The sequence below is a fragment of the Stegostoma tigrinum genome, chromosome 41, assembly GCF_030684315.1.
Source record: "Stegostoma tigrinum isolate sSteTig4 chromosome 41, sSteTig4.hap1, whole genome shotgun sequence".
Classification (NCBI taxonomy): Eukaryota; Metazoa; Chordata; class Chondrichthyes; order Orectolobiformes; family Stegostomatidae; genus Stegostoma; species Stegostoma tigrinum.
The window spans coordinates 1,845,821-1,869,307 of record NC_081394.1 but is presented as its reverse complement, the minus strand read 5'-3'; the positions used below and the strand labels follow the sequence as shown (position 1 = coordinate 1,869,307).

Sequence of the window (23,487 nt, the reverse complement as noted above, 5' to 3'; positions counted from 1 at the left end):
GAGATGTAGTGTGGACCCAATGGCACCCTGTAGGGATTCTATCCTCTGTCGCCAAGCCAATCTCTCCTCTGAGGTTGTTTGTCACTGCTTTGGCAATGTTCTTGCTGATGACATGACCTTCTCAAACCTGGGAGGGAGTTGTAACAATGCAGGGTTGGAACAATCTGGGACAGAGGAGGTGAATAACTGCAGTGAAATGGATCATGCTCCTTCCTTTGAAATGATGACTAATAAGTAAACCCTTACTGTCTACCCTTTGGGATTAACAACCTCACAGTGCCTGGTTCCGGACCTTTCTAAGTGGGAGCTGTTCTTTGATCTCCTGCTGTGGGATTGTCCTCGAAACAAAAGGTTGGAAGCAGACTGTCCTTGTGAGCAGTGCCTCCTGCTTTCTCATTGCCAGAGGTTTCTATCATTTTCCAGAACACACTGCGTCTATTAATCTATTCTCTTCTTCAGAGTGGTTCCAATTTGCAAAGCTTTGATTGAGGAAACATGGAGAAATAGGTGCAGGAGCAGTCCATTCGGCCCTTCAAGCCTGCACTACCATTCAATACGATCATGGTTGATCATGCAATCTCAGTATCCCACTCCCACTTCCTCTCCATACCCCTTCGTCCCTTTGGCCTCAAGAGCCAGGCCCAGATTCCTCTTGAATATATCTATCCAACTGGCCCTGGCAGCTTCCTGTGGGAGAGAATTCCACAGGTTCACAACTCTCTGAGTTCACAGCTCTCAGTCCTGAATGTCTTAGACTGTGACCCTCTAGTTCTGGATTTCTCCAACATTAAGCCCAGTGGTTAGCACTGCTGCCTCACAGAACCAGGGAGCTGGGTTCGATCCCACCCTCAGGCAACTGTCTTTAGGGAGCTTCTACGTTCTCCCCGTGTCTGCGTGGGTTTCCTCCGTCGCTCCGGATTCCTCCCACGGGCCAAAGATATGCAGGTTAGGATGGATTGGCCATGCTAAATTACCCATAGTGCCCAGGGATGTGCAGGTTAGGGTGGATTGGCCATGCTAAATTACCCATAGTGCCCAGGGATGTGCAGGTTAGGGTGGATTGGCCATGTTAAATTACCCATAGTGCCCAGGGATGTGCACGTTAGGGTGGATTGGCCATGCTAAATTGCCCATAGTGCCCAGGGATGTGCACGTTAGGGTGGGATTGGCCATGCTAAATTACCCATAGTGCCCAGGGATGTGCAGGTTAGGGTGGATTGGCCGTGCTAAATTGCCCATAGTGCCCAGGGATGTGCAGGTTAGGGTGGATTGGCCGTGCTAAATTGCCCAGGGGTGTGCAGGCTGGGTGGAAGTGCCACGGGAAACAGAGGGTTACAGGGATAGGTTGGGGGTGGGTGCGCAATGTGCGTCTGGGTGGGATGCACTTCAGAGGGTCAGTGTGGACTTGATGGGCCCAATGGCACTGTTGCAATGCTATGGGGTGAGAGAAGAATCAAACCTGAGGGAGTTTATCCCAAACCCTTTCATTTCTGCCATGACCCATTTCAATTTGAGGATGACCACTGAAGACCCAGTCGAGCAAATATTCCAAAAGACAGGCCATGAGAGTGAATTTGCAGCAGGGGGGCTTTATTATGTTGAGAAGATGAACAAAGTGGCCAGCATCCAGGAATAGCACAATATTTTCTTTATCTGAATGTGGATATCTGGAGGGAATGTGAAAACTTTGTAAAAATACAATTATTCGCCAGCGAAAGCAGCAGTGATAATACAATTGCAAAAGTAGCTAAATAACTGAGGAGGTATCCCAAATTATACAGAACATTCAGACAGTCCACATGATCGACAGAATGTCATGGCTGGACCGTTTCTTGAGTCAGTTTTATGTAACAGCTAAAAGGAGGAGAGACAGACAGAAGTGGGGAGGGTCAGAGATGTTTGATGAGGGACTTACTGAGCTCAGGGCTTCAGGTAAATAAGGGCTTGGCTCCCATTGAGGATGTGATGAGAATTGCGAGGTGCTTGAAAGGCTGGGTTTGTAGGAGAGCACAGAGATCGGGAGGGGTGCAGGGGCTGGTGGGGTTTACAGAGATAGGCAGGGGGTGTAGGGGCTGGAGGGGGTTACAGAGATAGGGAAGGGTGTATGCTCTGGTGGGGGTTACAGAGATAGGGAGGGGGTGTAGGGGCTGGAGGGGGTTACAGAGATAGGGAGGGGGTGTAGGGGCTGGAGGGGGTTACAGAGATAGGGAAGGGTGCAGGGGTTGGAGGGGGTTACAGAAATAGGGAGGGGGTGTAGGGGTTGGAGGAGGTTACAGAGATAGGGAGGGGGTGTAGGGGCTGGAGGGGGTTACAGAGATAGGGAAGGGTGTATGGTCTGGTGGGGGTTACAGAGATAGGGAGGGGGTGTAGGGGCTGGAGGGGGTTACAGAGATAGGGAGGGGGTGTAGGGGCTGGAGGGGGTTACAGAGATAGGGAGGGGGTGTAGGGCCTGGAGGAGGTGACAGAGATAGGGAGGGGGTGTAGAGGTTGCAAGGGGTTACAGAGATGGGGAGGGGTGCAGGGGCTGGAGGGGGTTACAGAGATAAGGAGGGGCTGTAGGGGCTGGAGGGGGTTACAGAGATAGGGAAGGGTGTATGGTCTGGTGGGGGTTACAGAGATAGGGAGGGGGTGTAGAGGTTGCAAGGGGTTACAGAGATGGGGAGGGGTGCAGGGGCTGGAGGGGGTTACAGAGATAAGGAGGGGGTGTAGGGGCTGGAGGGGGTTACAGAGATAAGGAGGGGGTGTAGGGGCTGGAGGAGGTTACAGAGGTAGGGAGGGCGTGGAGGGGTGAATGGGGAGTGGTGCACATTCTGAAAGAGGGTAACAGGGGTTTGGATGAGGTGAAGAATCGCGAGGATAGACACGAGGGGCCACGGAGGCCAGAGCGAAGCACCGTGTGCGTTCGGAGTTAATCATCGGAGAGTCTAGAAAGACGGTGTTTTTCGTTTTTTTTGAGAGACGGTGAAGTTCATGCCAGAACGAGCTCTGTGCGAGGAGAAAGGTGGCCAGCTGTGATCTCCAAATAGCTCGGAGATAACCTGGGATACTGCGGGAGGACGTCGTGGCAGAAAAGGGGCAGATTCCTTCGGATTGCTCCATCGTTGTCAATTTCCCATCTCAAACTGCCACCCAGATCCTGATCAGTAGCGGCTGTAATTTGCAAAGATACGCTCACCGTCTTTGGGCTTGTAATCGCCGATACCTGCCAAGCAAAAGGGTTAACAATTTCAAGGATCTCTCTTCACATTGAAGAGCTGTATTGGGAACAGCTGATAGAGGACGGGAGAGAGACGGAGAGATAGCGAAGGGGAGAGAGAGAGAAAGGTTGGGAGCGAGAGAGAAAGATATTCACAATGCGGAATGCTGATATGTTCCTGATTTTAAAAATGGCATTTATTTCCGGGATCAGGGCAGCGCTTATTGACCATCCCTAATTGCCCCAGAGGGCGGTTCAGACTCAACCATATAGCTGTGGGTCTGGAGTCACATGTCAGCCAGTCCAGGTAAGGATGGCAGGTTTAGTCCCTGAAGGACATTACTGAGCGAAGTTTCCAACAATCGACAATGGTTTCCTGAACGATATTCCAGAGTACAGTAACGCTGGTGTAATGTCACTGGATCCATAATGTATTGTATACTAACTAACGGGTGGAGTTTGTTTCTGAGGATGGGTCACTGGACCCGAAACGTTAACTCCGATTTCTCTCCACGGATGCTGCCAGACCTGCTGAGGTTTTGTTTTTTTTTTGCAGCCATTGCGGATTTTGTTATTTGCAGTTCTTACCTTGATCCAGTGGCTGTGATCCACTCAGGAGCTGCCAGTAGGTTCTGTTTTGACTGGAAGCTGTTAGGGTCCGAACGGTGGTCAGAGATGGTCCCCACAGTGTCTGTGTGACAGTATAGCTTTAAACAGAGAATGGGGTATCATTCAAACTGACAATCAGAAGCAACAAGGTGGAAAAAATATCATCTATTGCCCTGTCTTTCCGTCTTCTCATTCTCAATCTCTCTCACACACTCTCTCACTTTCCCTCCTTATGAAATGTTAGTCATGGTACGGCTCATCAGGTAAAAACACTGCCTACTTCGATCAGACGCACAAACCAACAATAAATGCAGCTAATAGCATAAATGGAGAACGATAAAATGTGAGGGAGGTCAGAAAAAAATAACAATCACGAACATTGAGACAGGAAGAGGCAAAGGGAGGGGAAGAGAAACAGCTCGTGTCAGAAGGAGATCGAAAACAAAATTAGAGAGAGGGAGAGATGAAATAGAGAAAGACAGAGAGAGAGAACGTGAGGCAGAGGGAAAGACAGGAAGAGAAAAAAGGCACAGAAAGAAAGAGAAAAGTGACAGGTGGGGTGACAGACAAAATGGAGAGAGGCGCAGTGAAGAGAGAATGAGAAAGAAACGAAGAGATGAGAGAGACACCGAGAGAGAGAAAGAGACAGATGAGGAGAAACATAGAGAGAGACAGAAAAAGAGATAGAGAAATAACAGAGAAACATAGAAAGGGAGACGGAGTGAGAGACAGAGAGTGGGAGAGAGAGAGACAGAGAGGGTGACAGAAGAAGGGAGATGGAGAGGGAGCGAAACAGAAAGATACAGAGGAAGAGGAAGATATAGGAACGAGAGAGGCAGGGAGAAGGAGACAGATAAAGAGATGAGAGAGACAGAGAGAAGGAGGCAAAGAGAGAGAGATAAGAGACAGGAGACAGAAAAAGAGATGAGAGACAGAAGGAAAGAAAATGAGACATAAGACAGACAGAGGAGAGAGATAGAGACAAACAGATGGGAGAGAAAGAGAGAGGGAGATGAGATTGATACAGACTGAGATGAAAAGGGGGCCGAGTGTGAGTCTGCCTTCAGGACCTTAGTATTGGGATGAAATTCGATTGGCAATCCAATCCCCTCTGACCAAGGACAGCAGGCCTAGAAATTCCCGACTGGGGCAGATTCAGAGGCAGAGGGTGAGCACACCCAGAGCCTCAGGCGACCACCAATGGGCAAGTTCTCCCATTGGGAGATCAGTCTCCCCCTACTTCCCAATATAATCCAGGAAAAGCCCACACAAGCTGGTCAGGCAAGCACCTTTTCCACAGCAGGACCTACCTGAATCGATTGGGATACAGATCCCGGGCCTTCTCCAGAACCCGGATCAGGACACTTCCTCCCGGCACAGAAACAGTCACGGAATCGTTGAAGGTATGGCTAAGCCCATCCACAATGTTGTATTCCACCCTGATGGGGACAGCCTGGATGGTGGGAGGTGATGTTGTACTCACCACTGGGAATGTCAGGTTATCTACAGAAAAAGGGGCAGAACGGCACAGGAGTGAGGAACCCCAGAGGCCAGACTAGGCAAAACTTCAAAACCAGTGCCGAAATGGAGTCCTAGAGTCATACAGCATGGAAACAGACCGCTCGGTTTAACCAGTGCATGCTGACCATGTTCTCAAACTAACTAGGGGATTGTGATCCATGGTTATCACAAACTTTGGTCTATAAAGGTATTGCTGGAACTTCCTGACTGCAAGTACGTCCACCAAACCTTCTTCATCAACCCGGACATATCTACAGTGTCTATTAGCCAAGCCCCGGATGGACACTCCTCTCCATTGGGCCACCTGTGAGCAAATACTACCCCAGTGCCATGAGATGTCAATACAAGATCTCGCTTGGGATCAAATGTGCCAACCTAGGTGATGACAGCTGTTTCTTCACCTCACTGGAGACTAATGCTTGTCTATGCAACCATTTCATCAGCTGACCTTTTTTTGTTAATGAGTTGACGCAAAGATGTTAGGCTGGGTGCAGGGTCAAGTATGAACTTGCTGTAATAGCTTACCATCCCAAGAAATGACCTCAGTTCCTGGGCACCTTTGGTCACCCTCACATTATCTTCCAACAGGTTTAACCCCCCCCGACTGTGTGAGGATCCAATCACAGAGTTGAGGACAGGCCCATCAGCCCATCAAGTCTGCACTGGCAGAAACCAATCTCAATCTATGCTCGTCCCTCTCGGCCCAAAACCTTGAATTTTACGACTTTCCAAGTTCCTGTCCAGAGTATCTTTTAGATCATAGAATCCCTACAGTGTGGAAACAGGCCCTTTGGCACAACAAGTCCACACTGCCCCTTGGAGCACCCCACCCAGACACATCCCCTTATAACCTACTAAAGCTGCGCATCCCTGAACACAATGGGGTAATTTAACACGGCCAATCCATCAAACCTCTGGACTGTGGGAGGAAACCGGAGCACCTGGAGGAAACCCATGCAGACATGGGGTGAATGTGCAAACTCCACACAGACAGTCGCCCAAGAGCAGGATCGAGCCCGGGTCCCTGGCGCGGTGAGGCAGCAGTGCGAACCGCTGAACCACAGAGACACCCCTAAATGTTGTGAGGGGTCTTACCTCAAGCACCAGCCCAGACAGAGCTTTCCAGACCCCCCCAGCCTAACCACCCTGTGGGTGAGAGAACCTTCCCTCGCATCCCGTCCATAACTCTTGCCATTCACCACCGGATTATGGCTCCTTCGTTGTTGACCATTAGACAAAAGGTGAACAATCGTTTTTTTTTATCAACTCTGTCGATGCCCTTCGGAATTGTCCACACCACGATCAGATCGACTGCTCAACCTCTCGGTGAAAAAGAAAGCCTCACCCAGTGAATACAGAAATTAGAAGAATTCTTCACACACAGATGGTCGCAAACCTTTGTGTCTCTATGTCCTCAAAAGGTCAAGGCAGCAGAGTTTTCCATGCGATATAAGATCAGCGCTGAGGGAGCGGGCTCTGTCAGAGGGTCAGTGCTGAGGGAGCGGGTACCGTCGGAGGGTCAGTGCTGAGGGAGCAGACACTGTCAGATGGTCAGTGCTGAGGGAGCGGCGCACTGTTGGAGGGTCAGTGCTGAGGGAGCACTGCACTGTCAGAGGGTCAGTGCTGAGGGAGTGGGCACTGTCAGAGGGTCAGTGCTGAGGGAGTGGGCACTGTCAGAGGGTCAGTGCTGAGGGAGTGGGCACTGTCGGAGGGTCAGTGCTGAGGGAGTGGGCACTGTCGGAGGGTCAGTGCTGAGGGAGTGGGCACTGTCGGAGGGTCAGTGCTGATGGAGTGCCGCACTGTCGGAGGGTCAGTGCTGAGGGAGCGCCACACTGTCAGAGGGTCAGTGCTGAGGGAGTGGGCACTGTTGGAGGGTCAGCGCTGAGGGAGTGGGCACTGTCGGATGGTCAGTGCTGAGGGAGTGGGCACTGTCAGAGGGTCAGTGCTGAGGGAGTGGGCACTGTCGGAGGGTCAGTGCTGAGGGAGAGCCACACTGTCGGAGGGTCAGTGCTGAGGGAGTGGGCACTGTCAGAGGGTCAGTGCTGAGGGAGTGGGCACTGTCAGAGGGTCAGTGCTGAGGGAGCAGGCACTGTCGGAGGGTCAGTGCTAAGGGAGTAGGCACTGTCGGAGGGTCAGTGCTAAGGGAGTAGGCACTGTCGGAGGGTCAGTGCTGAGGGCTTACTACACTCTCTGCTATGCCACGTATCACCTAAGATATTACGCCGAGGGCCTCTCGCTTGATGGGGTAGGTAGTGTGGCCACTTTTGGAGGAAGAGGAGGGAGGAAGTATTCCAAGCAGAGCCCTATTCATCTCATAACTGACCACTAGAACTGGCAGCCTGGGGTGCCATCACTGTTTCACTGCTCATGGGATCTGGCTGTGCACTGTCTGATAATTGCATGACAAGGCTGACTGCCGTCAGCAATTACTGGTCTTGGGTGCAAACTTTATTCCATGCGCTGGGCTTTCAGACGATAGCCATGCGTCTGCTCCCTGTCTGACTGGAGACTCACTGCCGTCGGCCGTGCAGTTTAGCTTAATCACATCCAGGTAGGTCCGGCCCTCCAGCGACGGGACAACTTGCGACGCGGCCTGAGGATTGGAAAAGGAGCCTTCGCGAATCCCTTCGAGGATCCTGTACAGGGACTTGGTCTTGTTCCAGCGGCCAGGAGGGACCAGCTCTGAGTTGGCGGAGAGGGCCTGGGACAGACAGAAGGTGTTGGTGAAGTGGAGAAAGAGGGTCTGTGCCCAGGACGACATTCGCAACATCTCTCCAGCAACAGTTTTACACCTCTTCCCTCTCCTCCCACCCCACCCCCTTACACGACATCTCTACTTTTCAATGTCTCCTCCTGTCCCTGTCCTAGCCTCGTTTCTCCAGCTGCCCCACGTATTAATTATTTTCACCCCAACTCAAATGATACACCATTGAAGCAAGAGAGAGATTGGAGTGTAAAAGAAAGAGCTTCTCTCACTCAGTGAGGGTGTGCGTTCCACTGCCTGGAAATGTATGGGAGGCAGGTTCAACTGAGGCATTGCAGAGGGATATGGGATGGTTATGTAGTTAGGCATGGTGCACAGGGCCTGGGGAAGGGCAGGAAATTGGCACCAGACACAGCAAGCACAGGAAAAGAGGACTATCATAAACTGCACCATCTCCAGTTGGCAAATGTGGGCCTCGCAGAAGAATTGTGCCAAAGGGTTTGCTAATTCTGTGATTCAGTCAAAGACCAGTACTCCTCGGCAGCCCAAATGGGTATATTCAGGACTGCTGGTGATGGGTAAATGTTATTTACAATGCTGTTTGTTCACACAGCACAGGGGAACCAATCTGCAGATGAATTTTAGCCAGGGCTCTGCACAAAAGTGAGATTGGACTGCCAAGATGTCACTGTCAGAGGGTCAGTGCTTAGGGAGTGGGCACTGTCAGATGGTCAGCACTGAGGGAGTGGACACGGTCGGAGGGTCAGCGCTGCGGGAGTGGACACGGTGGGAGGGTCAGCACTGAGGGAGTGGACACGGTCGGAGGGTCAGCGCTGAGGGAGTGGACACGGTCGGAGGGTCAGCACTGAGGGAGTGGACACGATCGGAGGGTCAGCGCTGAGGGAGTGGACACGGTCGGAGGGTCAGCACTGAGGGAGTGGACACGGTCGGAGGGTCAGCGCTGAGGGAGTGGACACGATCGGAGGGTCAGCGCTGAGGGAGTGGACATGGTCGGAGGGTCAGCGCTGCGGGAGTGGACACGGTGGGAGGGTCATTGCTGAGGGAATAGAAAACACAGGTACCTTAAGGAAATTTAGAAAATTTATTTAATATTTAACGTTGAGGCTGTATGTTGGACAGCAGCGGTGAGATGTAATAGGTTTCAGTCTTTATCAATCTCTATAATTTCTCAGTGATGGCCTTCATTCAGCCCAACAGGCTCCGACAGACTCACAGCATCTTTTAATTTTTGTTTATTCACTCAGAACAATTTCAAAACATCCCGTTCTGACGTATTAACTCCAATATGTAACATGCACAGTGATATGGGGATTGGAACAAGGGAGAGTAACTCCTAGTGTATATCGGGATTGGAACAGTGTACAGTAACTCCCAGTGTATATCAGAATTGGAACAGTGTACAGTAACTCCGAGTGTATATCAGGATTGCAACAGTGTACACTAACTCCCAGTGTGTATCGGGATTGCAACAGTGTACACTAACTCCCAGTGTGTATCGGGATTGGAACAGTGTACAGTAACTCCCAGTGTGTATCGGGATTGGAACAGTGTACAGTAACTCCCAGTGTATATCCGGATTGGAACAGTGTACAGTAACTCCCAGTGTGTATCGGGATTGGAACAGTGTACACTAACTCCCAGTGTGTATCGGGATTGCAACAGTGTACACTAACTCCCAGTGTGTATCGGGATTGGAACAGTGTACAGTAACTCCCAGTGTGTATCGGGATTGGAACAGTGTACAGTAACTCCCAGTGTGTATCGGGATTGGAACAGTGTACAGTAACTCCCAGTGTGTATCGGGATTGGAACAGTGTACAGTAACTCCCAGTGTGTATCGGGATTGGAACAGTGTACAGTAACTCCCAGAGTGTATCGGGATTGGAACAGTGTACAGTAACTCCCAGTGTATATCAGGATTGGAACAGTGTACAGTAACTCCCAGTGTGTATCAGGATAGGAACAGTGTACAGTAACTCCCAGTGTGTATCGGGATTGGAACAGTGTACAGTAACTCCGAGTGTGTATCGGGATTGGAACAGTGTACAGTAACTCCCAGTGTGTATCGGGATTGGAACAGTGTACAGTAACTCCCAGTGCGTATCGGGATTGGAACAGTGTACAGTAACTCCCAGTGCGTATCGGGATTGGAACAGTGTACAGTAACTCCCAGTGTGTATCGGGATTGGAACAGTGTACAGTAACTCCCAGTGCGTATCGGGATTGGAACAGTGTACAGTAACTCCCAGTGCGTATCGGGGTTGGAACAGTGTACAGTAACTCCCAGTGCGTATCGGGATTGGAACAGTGTACAGTAACTCCCAGTGCGTATCGGGATTGGAACAGTGTACAGTAACTCCCAGTGCGTATCGGGATTGGAAGAGTGTACAGTAACTCCCAGTGCGTATCGGGATTGGAACAGTGGACAGTAACTCCCAGTGCGTATCGGGATTGGAACAGTGTACAGTAACTCCCAGTGCGTATCGGGATTGGAACAGTGTACAGTAACTCCCAGTGTATATCGGGATTGGAACAGTGTACAGTAACTCCCAGTGTGTATCGGGATTGGAACAGTGTACAGTAACTCCCAGTGTGTATCGGGATTGGAACAGTGTACAGTAACTCCCAGTGTGTATCGGAATTGGAACAGTGTACAGTAACTCCCAGAGTATATCGGGATTGGAACAGTGTACAGTAACTCCCAGTGTGTATCGGGATTGGAACAGTGTACAGTAACTCCCAGTGCATATCGGGATTGGAACAGTGTACAGTAACTCCCAGAGTGTATCGGGATTGGAACAGTGTACAGTAACTCACAGTGTGTATCGGGATTGGAACAGTGTACAGTAACTCCCAGTGTGTATCTGGATTGGAACAGTGTACAGTAACTCCCAGTGTGTATCGGGATTGGAACAGTGTACAGTAACTCCCAGTGTGTATCGGGATTGGAACAGTGTACAGTAACTCCCAGTGTGTATCGGGATTGGAACAGTGTACAGTAACTCCCAGAGTATATCAGGATTGGAACAGTGTACAGTAACTCCCAGTGTGTATCAGGATTGGAACAGTGTACAGTAACTCCCAGTGTGGATCGCCATTGGAACAGTGTACAGTAACTCCCAGTGTGTATCGGGATTGGAACAGTGTACAGTAACTCCCAGAGTGTATCGGGATTGGAACAGTGTACAGTAACTCCCAGTGTGTATCGGGATTGGAACAGTGTACAGTAACTCCCAGTGTGTATCGGGATTGGAACAGTGTACAGTAACTCCCAGTGTGTATCGGGATTGGAACAGTGTACAGTAACTCCCAGTGTGTATCGGGATTGGAACAGTGTACAGTAACTCCCAGTGTGTATCGGGATTGGAACAGTGTACAGTAACTCCCAGTGTGTATCGGGATTGGAACAGTGTTCAGTAACTCCCAGTGTGTATCGGGATTGGAACAGTGTACAGTAACTCCCAGAGTGTATCGGGATTGGAACAGTGTACACTAACTCCCAGTGTATATCAGGATTGGAACAGTGTACAGTAACTCCCAGTGTGTATCAGGATTGGAACAGTGTACAGTAACTCCCAGTGTGTATCGGGATTGGAACAGTGTAAAGTAACTCCCAGTGTGTATCGGGATTGGAACAGTGTACAGTAACTCCCAGTGTGGATCGGGATTGGAACAGTGTACAGTAACTCCCAGTGTGGATCGGGATTGGAACAGTGTACAGTAACTCCCAGTGTGTATCGGGATTGGAACAGTGTACAGTAACTCCCAGTGTGGATCGGGATTGGAACAGTGTAAAGTAACTCCCAGTGTGTATCGGGATTGGAACAGTGTACAGTAACTCCCAGTGTGGATCGGGATTGGAACAGTGTACAGTAACTCCCAGTGTGCATCGGGATTGGAACAGTGTACAGTAACTCCCAGTGTGTATCGGGATTGGAACAGTGTACAGTAACTCCCAGTGTATATCGGGATTGGAACAGTGTACAGTAACTCCCAGTGTGTATCGGGATTGGAACAGTGTACAGTAACTCCCAGTGTGTATCGGGATTGGAACAGTGTACAGTAACTCCCAGTGTATATCGGGATTGGAACAGTGTACAGTAACTCCCAGTGTGGATCGGGATTGGAACAGTGTACAGTAACTCCCAGTGTGGATCGGGATTGGAACAGTATACAGTAACTCCCAGTGTATATCAGGATTGGAACAGTGTACAGTAACTCCCAGTGTGTATCGGGATTGGAACAGTGTACAGTAACTCCCAGTGTGTATCGGGATTGGAACAGTGTACAGTAACTCCCAGTGTGTATCGGGATTGGAACAGTGTACAGTAACTCCCAGTGTATATCGGGATTGGAACAGTGTACAGTAACTCCCAGTGTGTATCGGGATTGGAACAGTGTACAGTAACTCCCAGTGTGTATCGGGATTGGAACAGTGTAGTGTAACTCCCAGTGTGTATCGGGATTGGAACAGTGTACAGTAACTCCCAGTGTATATCGGGATTGGAACAGTGTACAGTAACTCCCAGTGTGTATCAGGATTGAAAGTGTACAGTAACTCCCAGTGTGTATCAGGATTGGAACAGTGTACAGTAACTCCCAGTGTGTGTCGGGATTGGAACAGTGTACAGTAACTCCCAGTGTGTGTCGGGATTGGAACAGTGTACAGTAACTCCCAGAGTATATTGGGATTGGAACAGTGTACAGTAACTCCCAGTGTATATCGGGATTGGAACAGTGTACAGTAACTCCCAGTGTATATCAGGATTGGAACAGTGTACAGTAACTCCCAGTGTATATCAGGATTGGAACAGTGTACAGTAACTCCCAGTGTATATCAGGATTGTAAGTGTACAGTAACTCCCAGAGTGTATCGGGATTGGAACAGTGTACAGTAACTCCCAGTGTATATCGGGATTGGAACAGTGTACAGTAACTCCCAGTGTATATCGGGATTGGAACAGTGTACAGTAACTCCCAGTGTATATCGGGATCGGAACAGTGTACAGTAACTCCCAGTGTATATCGGGATCGGAACAGTGTACAGTAACTCCCAGTGTATATCAGGATTGGAACAGTGTACAGTAACTCCCAGTGTATATCGGGATTGGAACAGTGTACAGTAACTCCCAGTGTATATCGGGATTGTAAGTGTACAGTAACTCACAGTGTATATCGGGATTGGAACAGTGTACAGTAACTCCCAGTGTATATCGGGATTGGAACAGTGTACAGTAACTCCCAGTGTATATCGGGATCGGAACAGTGTACAGTAACTCCCAGTGTATATCGGGATCGGAACAGTGTAGAGTAACTCCCAGTGTGTATCGGGATTGGAACAGTGTACAGTAACTCCCAGTGTGTTTCGGGATTGGAACAGTGTACAGTAACTCCCAGTGTGTATCGGGATTGGAACAGTGTACAGTAACTCCCAGTGTGTATCGGGATTGGAACAGTGTACAGTAACTCCCAGTGTGTATCGGGATTGGAACAGTGTACAGTAACTCCCAATGTATATCGGGATTGGAACAGTGTACAGTACTCCTAGTGTATATCGGGATTGGAACAGTGTACAGTAACTCCCAGTGTATATCGGGATTGGAACAGTGTACAGTAACTCCCAGTGTGTATCGGGATTGGAACAGTGTACAGTAACTCCCAGAGTGTATCGGGATTGGAACAGTGTACAGTAACTCCCAGTGTGTATCGGGATTGGAACAGTGTACAGTAACTCCCAATGTATATCGGGATTGGAACAGTGTACAGTACTCCTAGTGTATATCGGGATTGGAACAGTGTACAGTGACTCCCAGTGTATATCGGGATTGGAACAGTGTACAGTAACTCCCAGAGTATATCGGGATTGGAACAGTGTACAGTAACTCCCAGTGTGTATCGGGATTGGAACAGTGTACAGTAACTCCCAGTGTATATCGGGATTGGAACAGTGTACAGTAATTCCCAGTGTGTATCGGGATTGGAACAGTGTACAGTAACTGCCAGTGTATATCGGGATTGGAACAGTGTAGAGTAACTCCCAGTGTGTATCGGGATTGGAACAGTGTACAGTAACTCCCAGTGTGTATCGGGATTGGAACAGTGTACAGTAACTCCCAGTGTGTATCGGGATTGGAACAGTGTACCGTAACTCCCAGTGTGTATCGGGATTGGAACAGTGTACAGTAACTCCCAGTGTATATCAGGATTGGAACAGTGTGCCGTAACTCCCAGTGTGTATCAGGATTGGAACAGTGTACAGTAACTCCCAGTGTGTATCAGGATTGGAACAGTGTACAGTAACTCCCAGTGTGTATCGGGATTGTAACAGTGTACAGTAACTCCCAGTGTGTATCGGGATTGGAACAGTGTACAGTAACTCCCAGTGTATATCGGGATTGGAACAGTGTACAGTAACTCCCAGTGTGTATCGGGTTTGAGACAGTGTACAGTAACTCCCAGTGTATATCGGGTTTGGAACAGTGTACAGTAACTCCCAGTGTATATGGGGATTGGAACAGTGTACAGTAACTCCCAGTGTGTATCGGGATTGGAACAGTGTACAGTAACTCCCAGTGTGTATCGGGATTGGAACAGTGTACAGTAACTCCCAGTGTGTATCGGGATTGGAACAGTGTACAGTAACTCCCAGTGTGTATCGGGATTGGAACAGTGTACAGTAACTCCCAGTGTGTATCGGGATTGGAACAGTGTACAGTAACTCCCAGTGTATATCGGGTTTGAGACAGTGTACAGTAACTCCCAGTGTATATCGGGATTGGAACAGTGTACAGTAACTCCCAGTGTATATGGGGATTGGAACAGTGTACAGTAACTCCCAGTGTGTATCGGGATTGGAACAGTGTACAGTAACTCCCAGTGTGTATCGGGATTGGAACAGTGTACAGTAACTCCCAGTGTGTATCGGGATTGGAACAGTGTACAGTAACTCCCAGTGTGTATCGGGATTGGAACAGTGTACAGTAACTCCCAGTGTGTATCGGGATTGGAACAGTGTACAGTAACTCCCAGTGTATATCGGGATTGGAACAGTGTACAGTAACTCCCAGTGTGTATCAGGGTTGCAACAGTGTACAGTAACTCCCAGTGTATATCGGGATTCGAACAGTGTACAGTAACTCACAGTGTGTATCGGGATTGGAACAGTGTACAGTAACTCCCAGTGTGTATCGGGATTGGAACAGTGTACAGTAACTCCCAGTGTATATCGGGATTGGAACAGTGTACAGTAACTCCCAGTGTATATCCGAATTGGAACAGTGTACAGTAACTCCCAGTGTATATCGGGATTGGAACAGTGTACAGTAACTCACAGTGTGTATCGGGATTGGAACAGTGTACAGTAACTCCCAGTGTATATCGGGATTGGAACAGTGTACAGTAACTCCCAGTGTGTATCGGGATTGGGACAGTGTACAGTAACTCCCAGTGTGTATCGGGATTGAAACAGTGTACAGTAACTCCCAGTGTGTATCGGGATTGGAACAGTGTACAGTAACTCCCAGTGTATATCAGGATTGGAACAGTGTACAGTAACTCCCAGTGTGTATCGGGATTGGAACAGTGTACAGTAACTCCCAGTGTGTATTGGGATTGGAACAGTGTAGAGTAACTCCCAGTGTGTATCGGGATTGGAACAGTGTACAGTAACTCCCAGTGTGTATCGGGATTGTAACAGTGTTCAGTAACTCCCAGTGTGTATCGGGATTGGAACAGTGTACAGTAACTCCCAGTGTGTATCGGGATTGGAACAGTGTACAGTAACTCGCAGTGTGTATCGGGATGGAACAGTGTACAGTAACTCCCAGTGTGTATCGGGATTGGAACAGTGTACAGTAACTCCCAGTGTATATCGGGATTGGAACAGTGTACAGTAACTCCCAGTGTGTATCAGGATTGAAAGTGTACAGTAACTCCCAGTGTGTATCAGGATTGGAACAGTGTACAGTAACTCCCAGTGTGTATCGGGATTGGAACAGTGTACAGTAACTCCCAGTGTATATCGGGATTGGAACAGTGTACAGTAACTCCCAGTGTGTATCGGGATTGGAACAGTGTACAGTAACTCCCAGTGTGTATCGGGATTGGAACAGTGTAGTGTAACTCCCAGTGTGTATCGGGATTGGAACAGTGTACAGTAACTCCCAGTGTATATCGGGATTGGAACAGTGTACAGTAACTCCCAGTGTGTATCAGGATTGAAAGTGTACAGTAACTCCCAGTGTGTATCAGGATTGGAACAGTGTACAGTAACTCCCAGTGTGTGTCGGGATTGGAACAGTGTACAGTAACTCCCAGTGTGTGTCGGGATTGGAACAGTGTACAGTAACTCCCAGAGTATATTGGGATTGGAACAGTGTACAGTAACTCCCAGTGTATATCGGGATTGGAACAGTGTACAGTAACTCCCAGTGTATATCAGGATTGGAACAGTGTACAGTAACTCCCAGTGTATATCAGGATTGGAACAGTGTACAGTAACTCCCAGTGTATATCAGGATTGTAAGTGTACAGTAACTCCCAGAGTGTATCGGGATTGGAACAGTGTACAGTAACTCCCAGTGTATATCGGGATTGGAACAGTGTACAGTAACTCCCAGTGTATATCGGGATTGGAACAGTGTACAGTAACTCCCAGTGTATATCGGGATCGGAACAGTGTACAGTAACTCCCAGTGTATATCGGGATCGGAACAGTGTACAGTAACTCCCAGTGTATATCAGGATTGGAACAGTGTACAGTAACTCCCAGTGTATATCGGGATTGGAACAGTGTACAGTAACTCCCAGTGTATATCGGGATTGTAAGTGTACAGTAACTCACAGTGTATATCGGGATTGGAACAGTGTACAGTAACTCCCAGTGTATATCGGGATTGGAACAGTGTACAGTAACTCCCAGTGTATATCGGGATCGGAACAGTGTACAGTAACTCCCAGTGTATATCGGGATCGGAACAGTGTAGAGTAACTCCCAGTGTGTATCGGGATTGGAACAGTGTACAGTAACTCCCAGTGTGTTTCGGGATTGGAACAGTGTACAGTAACTCCCAGTGTGTATCGGGATTGGAACAGTGTACAGTAACTCCCAGTGTGTATCGGGATTGGAACAGTGTACAGTAACTCCCAGTGTGTATCGGGATTGGAACAGTGTACAGTAACTCCCAATGTATATCGGGATTGGAACAGTGTACAGTACTCCTAGTGTATATCGGGATTGGAACAGTGTACAGTAAATCCCAGTGTATATCGGGATTGGAACAGTGTACAGTAACTCCCAGTGTGTATCGGGATTGGAACAGTGTACAGTAACTCCCAGAGTGTATCGGGATTGGAACAGTGTACAGTAACTCCCAGTGTGTATCGGGATTGGAACAGTGTACAGTAACTCCCAATGTATATCGGGATTGGAACAGTGTACAGTACTCCTAGTGTATATCGGGATTGGAACAGTGTACAGTGACTCCCAGTGTATATCGGGATTGGAACAGTGTACAGTAACTCCCAGAGTATATCGGGATTGGAACAGTGTACAGTAACTCCCAGTGTGTATCGGGATTGGAACAGTGTACAGTAACTCCCAGTGTATATCGGGATTGGAACAGTGTACAGTAATTCCCAGTGTGTATCGGGATTGGAACAGTGTACAGTAACTGCCAGTGTATATCGGGATTGGAACAGTGTAGAGTAACTCCCAGTGTGTATCGGGATTGGAACAGTGTACAGTAACTCCCAGTGTGTATCGGGATTGGAACAGTGTACAGTAACTCCCAGTGTGTATCGGGATTGGAACAGTGTACCGTAACTCCCAGTGTGTATCGGGATTGGAACAGTGTACAGTAACTCCCAGTGTATATCAGGATTGGAACAGTGTGCCGTAACTCCCAGTGTGTATCAGGATTGGAACAGTGTACAGTAACTCCCAGTGTGTATCAGGATTGGAACAGTGTACAGTAACTCCCAGTGTGTATCGGGATTGTAACAGTGTACAGTAACTCCCAGTGTGTATCGGGATTGGAACAGTGTACAGTAACTCCCAGTGTATATCGGGATTGGAACAGTGTACAGTAACTCCCAGTGTGTATCGGGTTTGAGACAGTGTACAGTAACTCCCAGTGTATATCGGGTTTGGAACAGTGTACAGTAACTCCCAGTGTATATGGGGATTGGAACAGTGTACAGTAACTCCCAGTGTGTATCGGGATTGGAACAGTGTACAGTAACTCCCAGTGTGTATCGGGATTGGAACAGTGTACAGTAACTCCCAGTGTGTATCGGGATTGGAACAGTGTACAGTAACTCCCAGTGTGTATCGGGATTGGAACAGTGTACAGTAACTCCCAGTGTATATCGGGTTTGAGACAGTGTACAGTAACTCCCAGTGTATATCGGGATTGGAACAGTGTACAGTAACTCCCAGTGTATATGGGGATTGGAACAGTGTACAGTAACTCCCAGTGTGTATCGGGATTGGAACAGTGTACAGTAACTCCCAGTGTGTATCGGGATTGGAACAGTGTACAGTAACTCCCAGTGTGTATCGGGATTGGAACAGTGTACAGTAACTCCCAGTGTGTATCGGGATTGGAACAGTGTACAGTAACTCCCAGTGTGTATCGGGATTGGAACAGTGTACAGTAACTCCCAGTGTATATCGGGATTGGAACAGTGTACAGTAACTCCCAGTGTGTATCAGGGTTGCAACAGTGTACAGTAACTCCCAGTGTATATCGGGATTCGAACAGTGTACAGTAACTCACAGTGTGTATCGGGATTGGAACAGTGTACAGTAACTCCCAGTGTGTATCGGGATTGGAACAGTGTACAGTAACTCCCAGTGTATATCGGGATTGGAACAGTGTACAGTAACTCCCAGTGTATATCCGAATTGGAACAGTGTACAGTAACTCCCAGTGTATATCGGGATTGGAACAGTGTACAGTAACTCACAGTGTGTATCGGGATTGGAACAGTGTACAGTAACTCCCAGTGTATATCGGGATTGGAACAGTGTACAGTAACTCCCAGTGTGTATCGGGATTGGGACAGTGTACAGTAACTCCCAGTGTGTATCGGGATTGAAACAGTGTACAGTAACTCCCAGTGTGTATCGGGATTGGAACAGTGTACAGTAACTCCCAGTGTATATCAGGATTGGAACAGTGTACAGTAACTCCCAGTGTGTATCGGGATTGGAACAGTGTACAGTAACTCCCAGTGTGTATTGGGATTGGAACAGTGTAGAGTAACTCCCAGTGTGTATCGGGATTGGAACAGTGTACAGTAACTCCCAGTGTGTATCGGGATTGTAACAGTGTTCAGTAACTCCCAGTGTGTATCGGGATTGGAACAGTGTACAGTAACTCCCAGTGTGTATCGGGATTGGAACAGTGTACAGTAACTCGCAGTGTGTATCGGGATGGAACAGTGTACAGTAACTCCCAGTGTGTATCGGGATTGGAACAGTGTACAGTAACTCCCAGTGTGTATCGGGATTGGAACAGTGTACAGTAACTCCCAGTGTATATCGGGATTGGAACAGTGTACAGTAACTCCCAGTGTGTATCGGGATTGGAACAGTGTACAGTAACACCCAGAGTGTATCGGGATTGGAACAGTGTACAGTAACTCCCAGTGTATATCGGGATTGGAACAGTGTACAGTAACTCCCAGTGTGGATCGGGATTGGAACAGTGTACAGTAACTCCCAGTGTGGATCGGGATTGGAACAGTGTACAGTAACTCCCAGTGTATGTCAGGATTGGAACAGTGTACAGTAACTCCCAGTGTGTATCGGGATTGGAACAGTGTACAGTAACTCCCAGTGTGTATCGGGATTGGAACAGTGTACAGTAACTCCCAGTGTGTATCGGGATTGGAACAGTGTACAGTAACTCCCAGTGTGTATCGGGATTGGAACAGTGTAGTGTAACTCCCAGTGTGTATCGGGATTGGAACAGTGTACAGTAACTCCCAGTGTATATCGGGATTGGAACAGTGTACAGTAACTCCCAGTGTGTATCAGGATTGAAAGTGTACAGTAACTCCCAGTGTGTATCAGGATTGGAACAGTGTACAGTAACTCCCAGTGTGTGTCGGGATTGGAACAGTGTACAGTAACTCCCAGTGTGTGTCGGGATTGGAACAGTGTACAGTAACTCCCAGAGTATATTGGGATTGGAACAGTGTACAGTAACTCCCAGTGTATATCGGGATTGGAACAGTGTACAGTAACTCCCAGTGTATATCAGGATTGGAACAGTGTACAGTAACTCCCAGTGTATATCAGGATTGTAAGTGTACAGTAACTCCCAGAGTGTATCGGGATTGGAACAGTGTACAGTAACTCCCAGTGTATATCGGGATTGGAACAGTGTACAGTAACTCCCAGTGTATATCGGGATTGGAACAGTGTACAGTAACTCCCAGTGTATATCGGGATCGGAACAGTGTACAGTAACTCCCAGTGTATATCGGGATCGGAACAGTGTACAGTAACTCCCAGTGTATATCAGGATTGGAACAGTGTACAGTAACTCCCAGTGTATATCGGGATTGGAACAGTGTACAGTAACTCCCAGTGTATATCGGGATTGGAACAGTGTACAGTAACTCCCAGTGTGTATCAGGATTGAAAGTGTACAGTAACTCCCAGTGTGTATCAGGATTGGAACAGTGTACAGTAACTCCCAGTGTGTGTCGGGATTGGAACAGTGTACAGTAACTCCCAGTGTGTGTCGGGATTGTAAGTGTACAGTAACTCACAGTGTATATCGGGATTGGAACAGTGTACAGTAACTCCCAGTGTATATCGGGATTGGAACAGTGTACAGTAACTCCCAGTGTATATCGGGATCGGAACAGTGTACAGTAACTCCCAGTGTGTATCGGGATCGGAACAGTGTAGAGTAACTCCCAGTGTGTATCGGGATTGGAACAGTGTACAGTAACTCCCAGTGTGTTTCGGGATTGGAACAGTGTACAGTAACTCCCAGTGTGTATCGGGATTGGAACAGTGTACAGTAACTCCCAGTGTGTATCGGGATTGGAACAGTGTACAGTAACTCCCAGTGTGTATCGGGATTGGAACAGTGTACAGTAACTCCCAATGTATATCGGGATTGGAACAGTGTACAGTACTCCTAGTGTATATCGGGATTGGAACAGTGTACAGTAACTCCCAGTGTATATCGGGATTGGAACAGTGTACAGTAACTCCCAGAGTGTATCGGGATTGGAACAGTGTACAGTAACTCCCAGTGTGTATCGGGATTGGAACAGTGTACAGTAACTCCCAATGTATATCGGGATTGGAACAGTGTACAGTACTCCTAGTGTATATCGGGATTGGAACAGTGTACAGTAACTCCCAGTGTATATCGGGATTGGAACAGTGTACAGTAACTCCCAGAGTATATCGGGATTGGAACAGTGTACAGTAACTCCCAGTGTGTATCGGGATTGGAACAGTGTACAGTAACTCCCAGTGTATATCGGGATTGGAACAGTGTACAGTAACTCCCAGTGTGTATCAGGATTGGAACAGTGTACAGTAACTGCCAGTGTATATCGGGATTGGAACAGTGTAGAGTAACTCCCAGTGTGTATCGGGATTGGAACAGTGTACAGTAACTCCCAGTGTGTATCGGGATTGGAACAGTGTACAGTAACTCCCAGTGTGTATCGGGATTGGAACAGTGTACCGTAACTCCCAGTGTGTATCGGGATTGGAACAGTGTACAGTAACTCCCAGTGTATATCAGGATTGGAACAGTGTGCCGTAACTCCCAGTGTGTATCAGGATTGGAACAGTGTACAGTAACTCCCAGTGTGTATCAGGATTGGAACAGTGTACAGTAACTCCCAGTGTGTATCGGGATTGTAACAGTGTACAGTAACTCCCAGTGTGTATCGGGATTGGAACAGTGTACAGTAACTCCCAGTGTATATCGGGATTGGAACAGTGTACAGTAACTCCCAGTGTGTATCGGGTTTGAGACAGTGTACAGTAACTCCCAGTGTATATCGGGATTGGAACAGTGTACAGTAACTCCCAGTGTATATGGGGATTGGAACAGTGTACAGTAACTCCCAGTGTGTATCGGGATTGGAACAGTGTACAGTAACTCCCAGTGTGTATCGGGATTGGAACAGTGTACAGTAACTCCCAGTGTCTATCGGGATTGGAACAGTGTACAGTAACTCCCAGTGTGTATCGGGATTGGAACAGTGTACAGTAACTCCCAGTGTGTATCGGGATTGGAACAGTGTACAGTAACTCCCAGTGTATATCGGGATTGGAACAGTGTACAGTAACTCCCAGTGTGTATCAGGTTTGCAACAGTGTACAGTAACTCCCAGTGTGTATCGGGATTGGAACAGTGTACAGTAACTCCCAGTGTATATCGGGATTGGAACAGTGTACAGTAACTCCCAGTGTGTATCGGGTTTGAGACAGTGTACAGTAACTCCCAGTGTGTATCGGGATTGGAACAGTGTACAGTAACTCCCAGTGTGTATCGGGATTGGAACAGTGTACAGTAACTCCCAGTGTATATCGGGATTCGAACAGTGTACAGTAACTCACAGTGTGTATCGGGATTGGAACAGTGTACAGTAACTCCCAGTGTGTATCGGGATTGGAACAGTGTACAGTAACTCCCAGTGTATATCGGGATTGGAACAGTGTACAGTAACTCCCAGTGTATATCCGAATTGGAACAGTGTACAGTAACTCCCAGTGTTTATCGGGATTGGAACAGTGTACAGTAACTCACAGTGTGTATCGGGATTGGAACAGTGTACAGTAACTCCCAGTGTATATCGGGATTGGAACAGTGTACAGTAACTCCCAGTGTGTATCGGGATTGGGACAGTGTACAGTAACTCCCAGTGTGTATCGGGATTGAAACAGTGTACAGTAACTCCCAGTGTGTATCGGGATTGGAACAGTGCACAGTAACTCCCAGTGTGTATCGGGATTGGAACAGTGTACAGTAACTCCCAGTGTGTATCGGGATTGGAACAGTGTACAGTAACTCCCAGTGTATATCAGGATTGGAACAGTGTACAGTAACTCCCAGTGTGTATCGGGATTGGAACAGTGTACAGTAACTCCCAGTGTGTATCGGGATTGGAACAGTGTACAGTAACTCCCAGTGTGTATCGGGATTGGAACAGTGTACAGTAACTCCCAGTGTGTATCGGGATTGTAACAGTGTTCAGTAACTCCCAGTGTGTATCGGGATTGGAACAGTGTACAGTAACTCCCAGTGTGTATCGGGATTGGAACAGTGTACAGTAACTCGCAGTGTGTATCGGGATGGAACAGTGTACAGTAACTCCCAGTGTGTATCGGGATTGGAACAGTGTACAGTAACTCCCAGTGTCTATCGGGATTGGAACAGTGTACAGTAAC

The 23,487-nt window shown here is 48.2% G+C and overlaps 1 protein-coding gene across 1 annotated transcript in view; it reads right to left on the bottom strand.

Annotated features, from left to right (window-relative positions):
- Window positions 1-1,573: 1,573 nt before the first annotated feature.
- Window positions 1,574-23,487, bottom strand: part of LOC125448425 (transcobalamin-1-like) — a 48,940-nt gene continuing 27,026 nt past the window's right edge. Inside the window, exons 6-9 of the mRNA XM_048523749.2 lie at window positions 7,841-8,027; window positions 5,116-5,308; window positions 3,785-3,903; window positions 1,574-3,202 (exon numbers count right to left, since the gene is read on the bottom strand). Coding sequence (XP_048379706.1) covers window positions 3,141-3,202; window positions 3,785-3,903; window positions 5,116-5,308; window positions 7,841-8,027 — 561 coding nt within the window. The 3' untranslated portion in view covers window positions 1,574-3,140. The remainder of the gene's footprint in view (window positions 3,203-3,784; window positions 3,904-5,115; window positions 5,309-7,840; window positions 8,028-23,487) is intronic.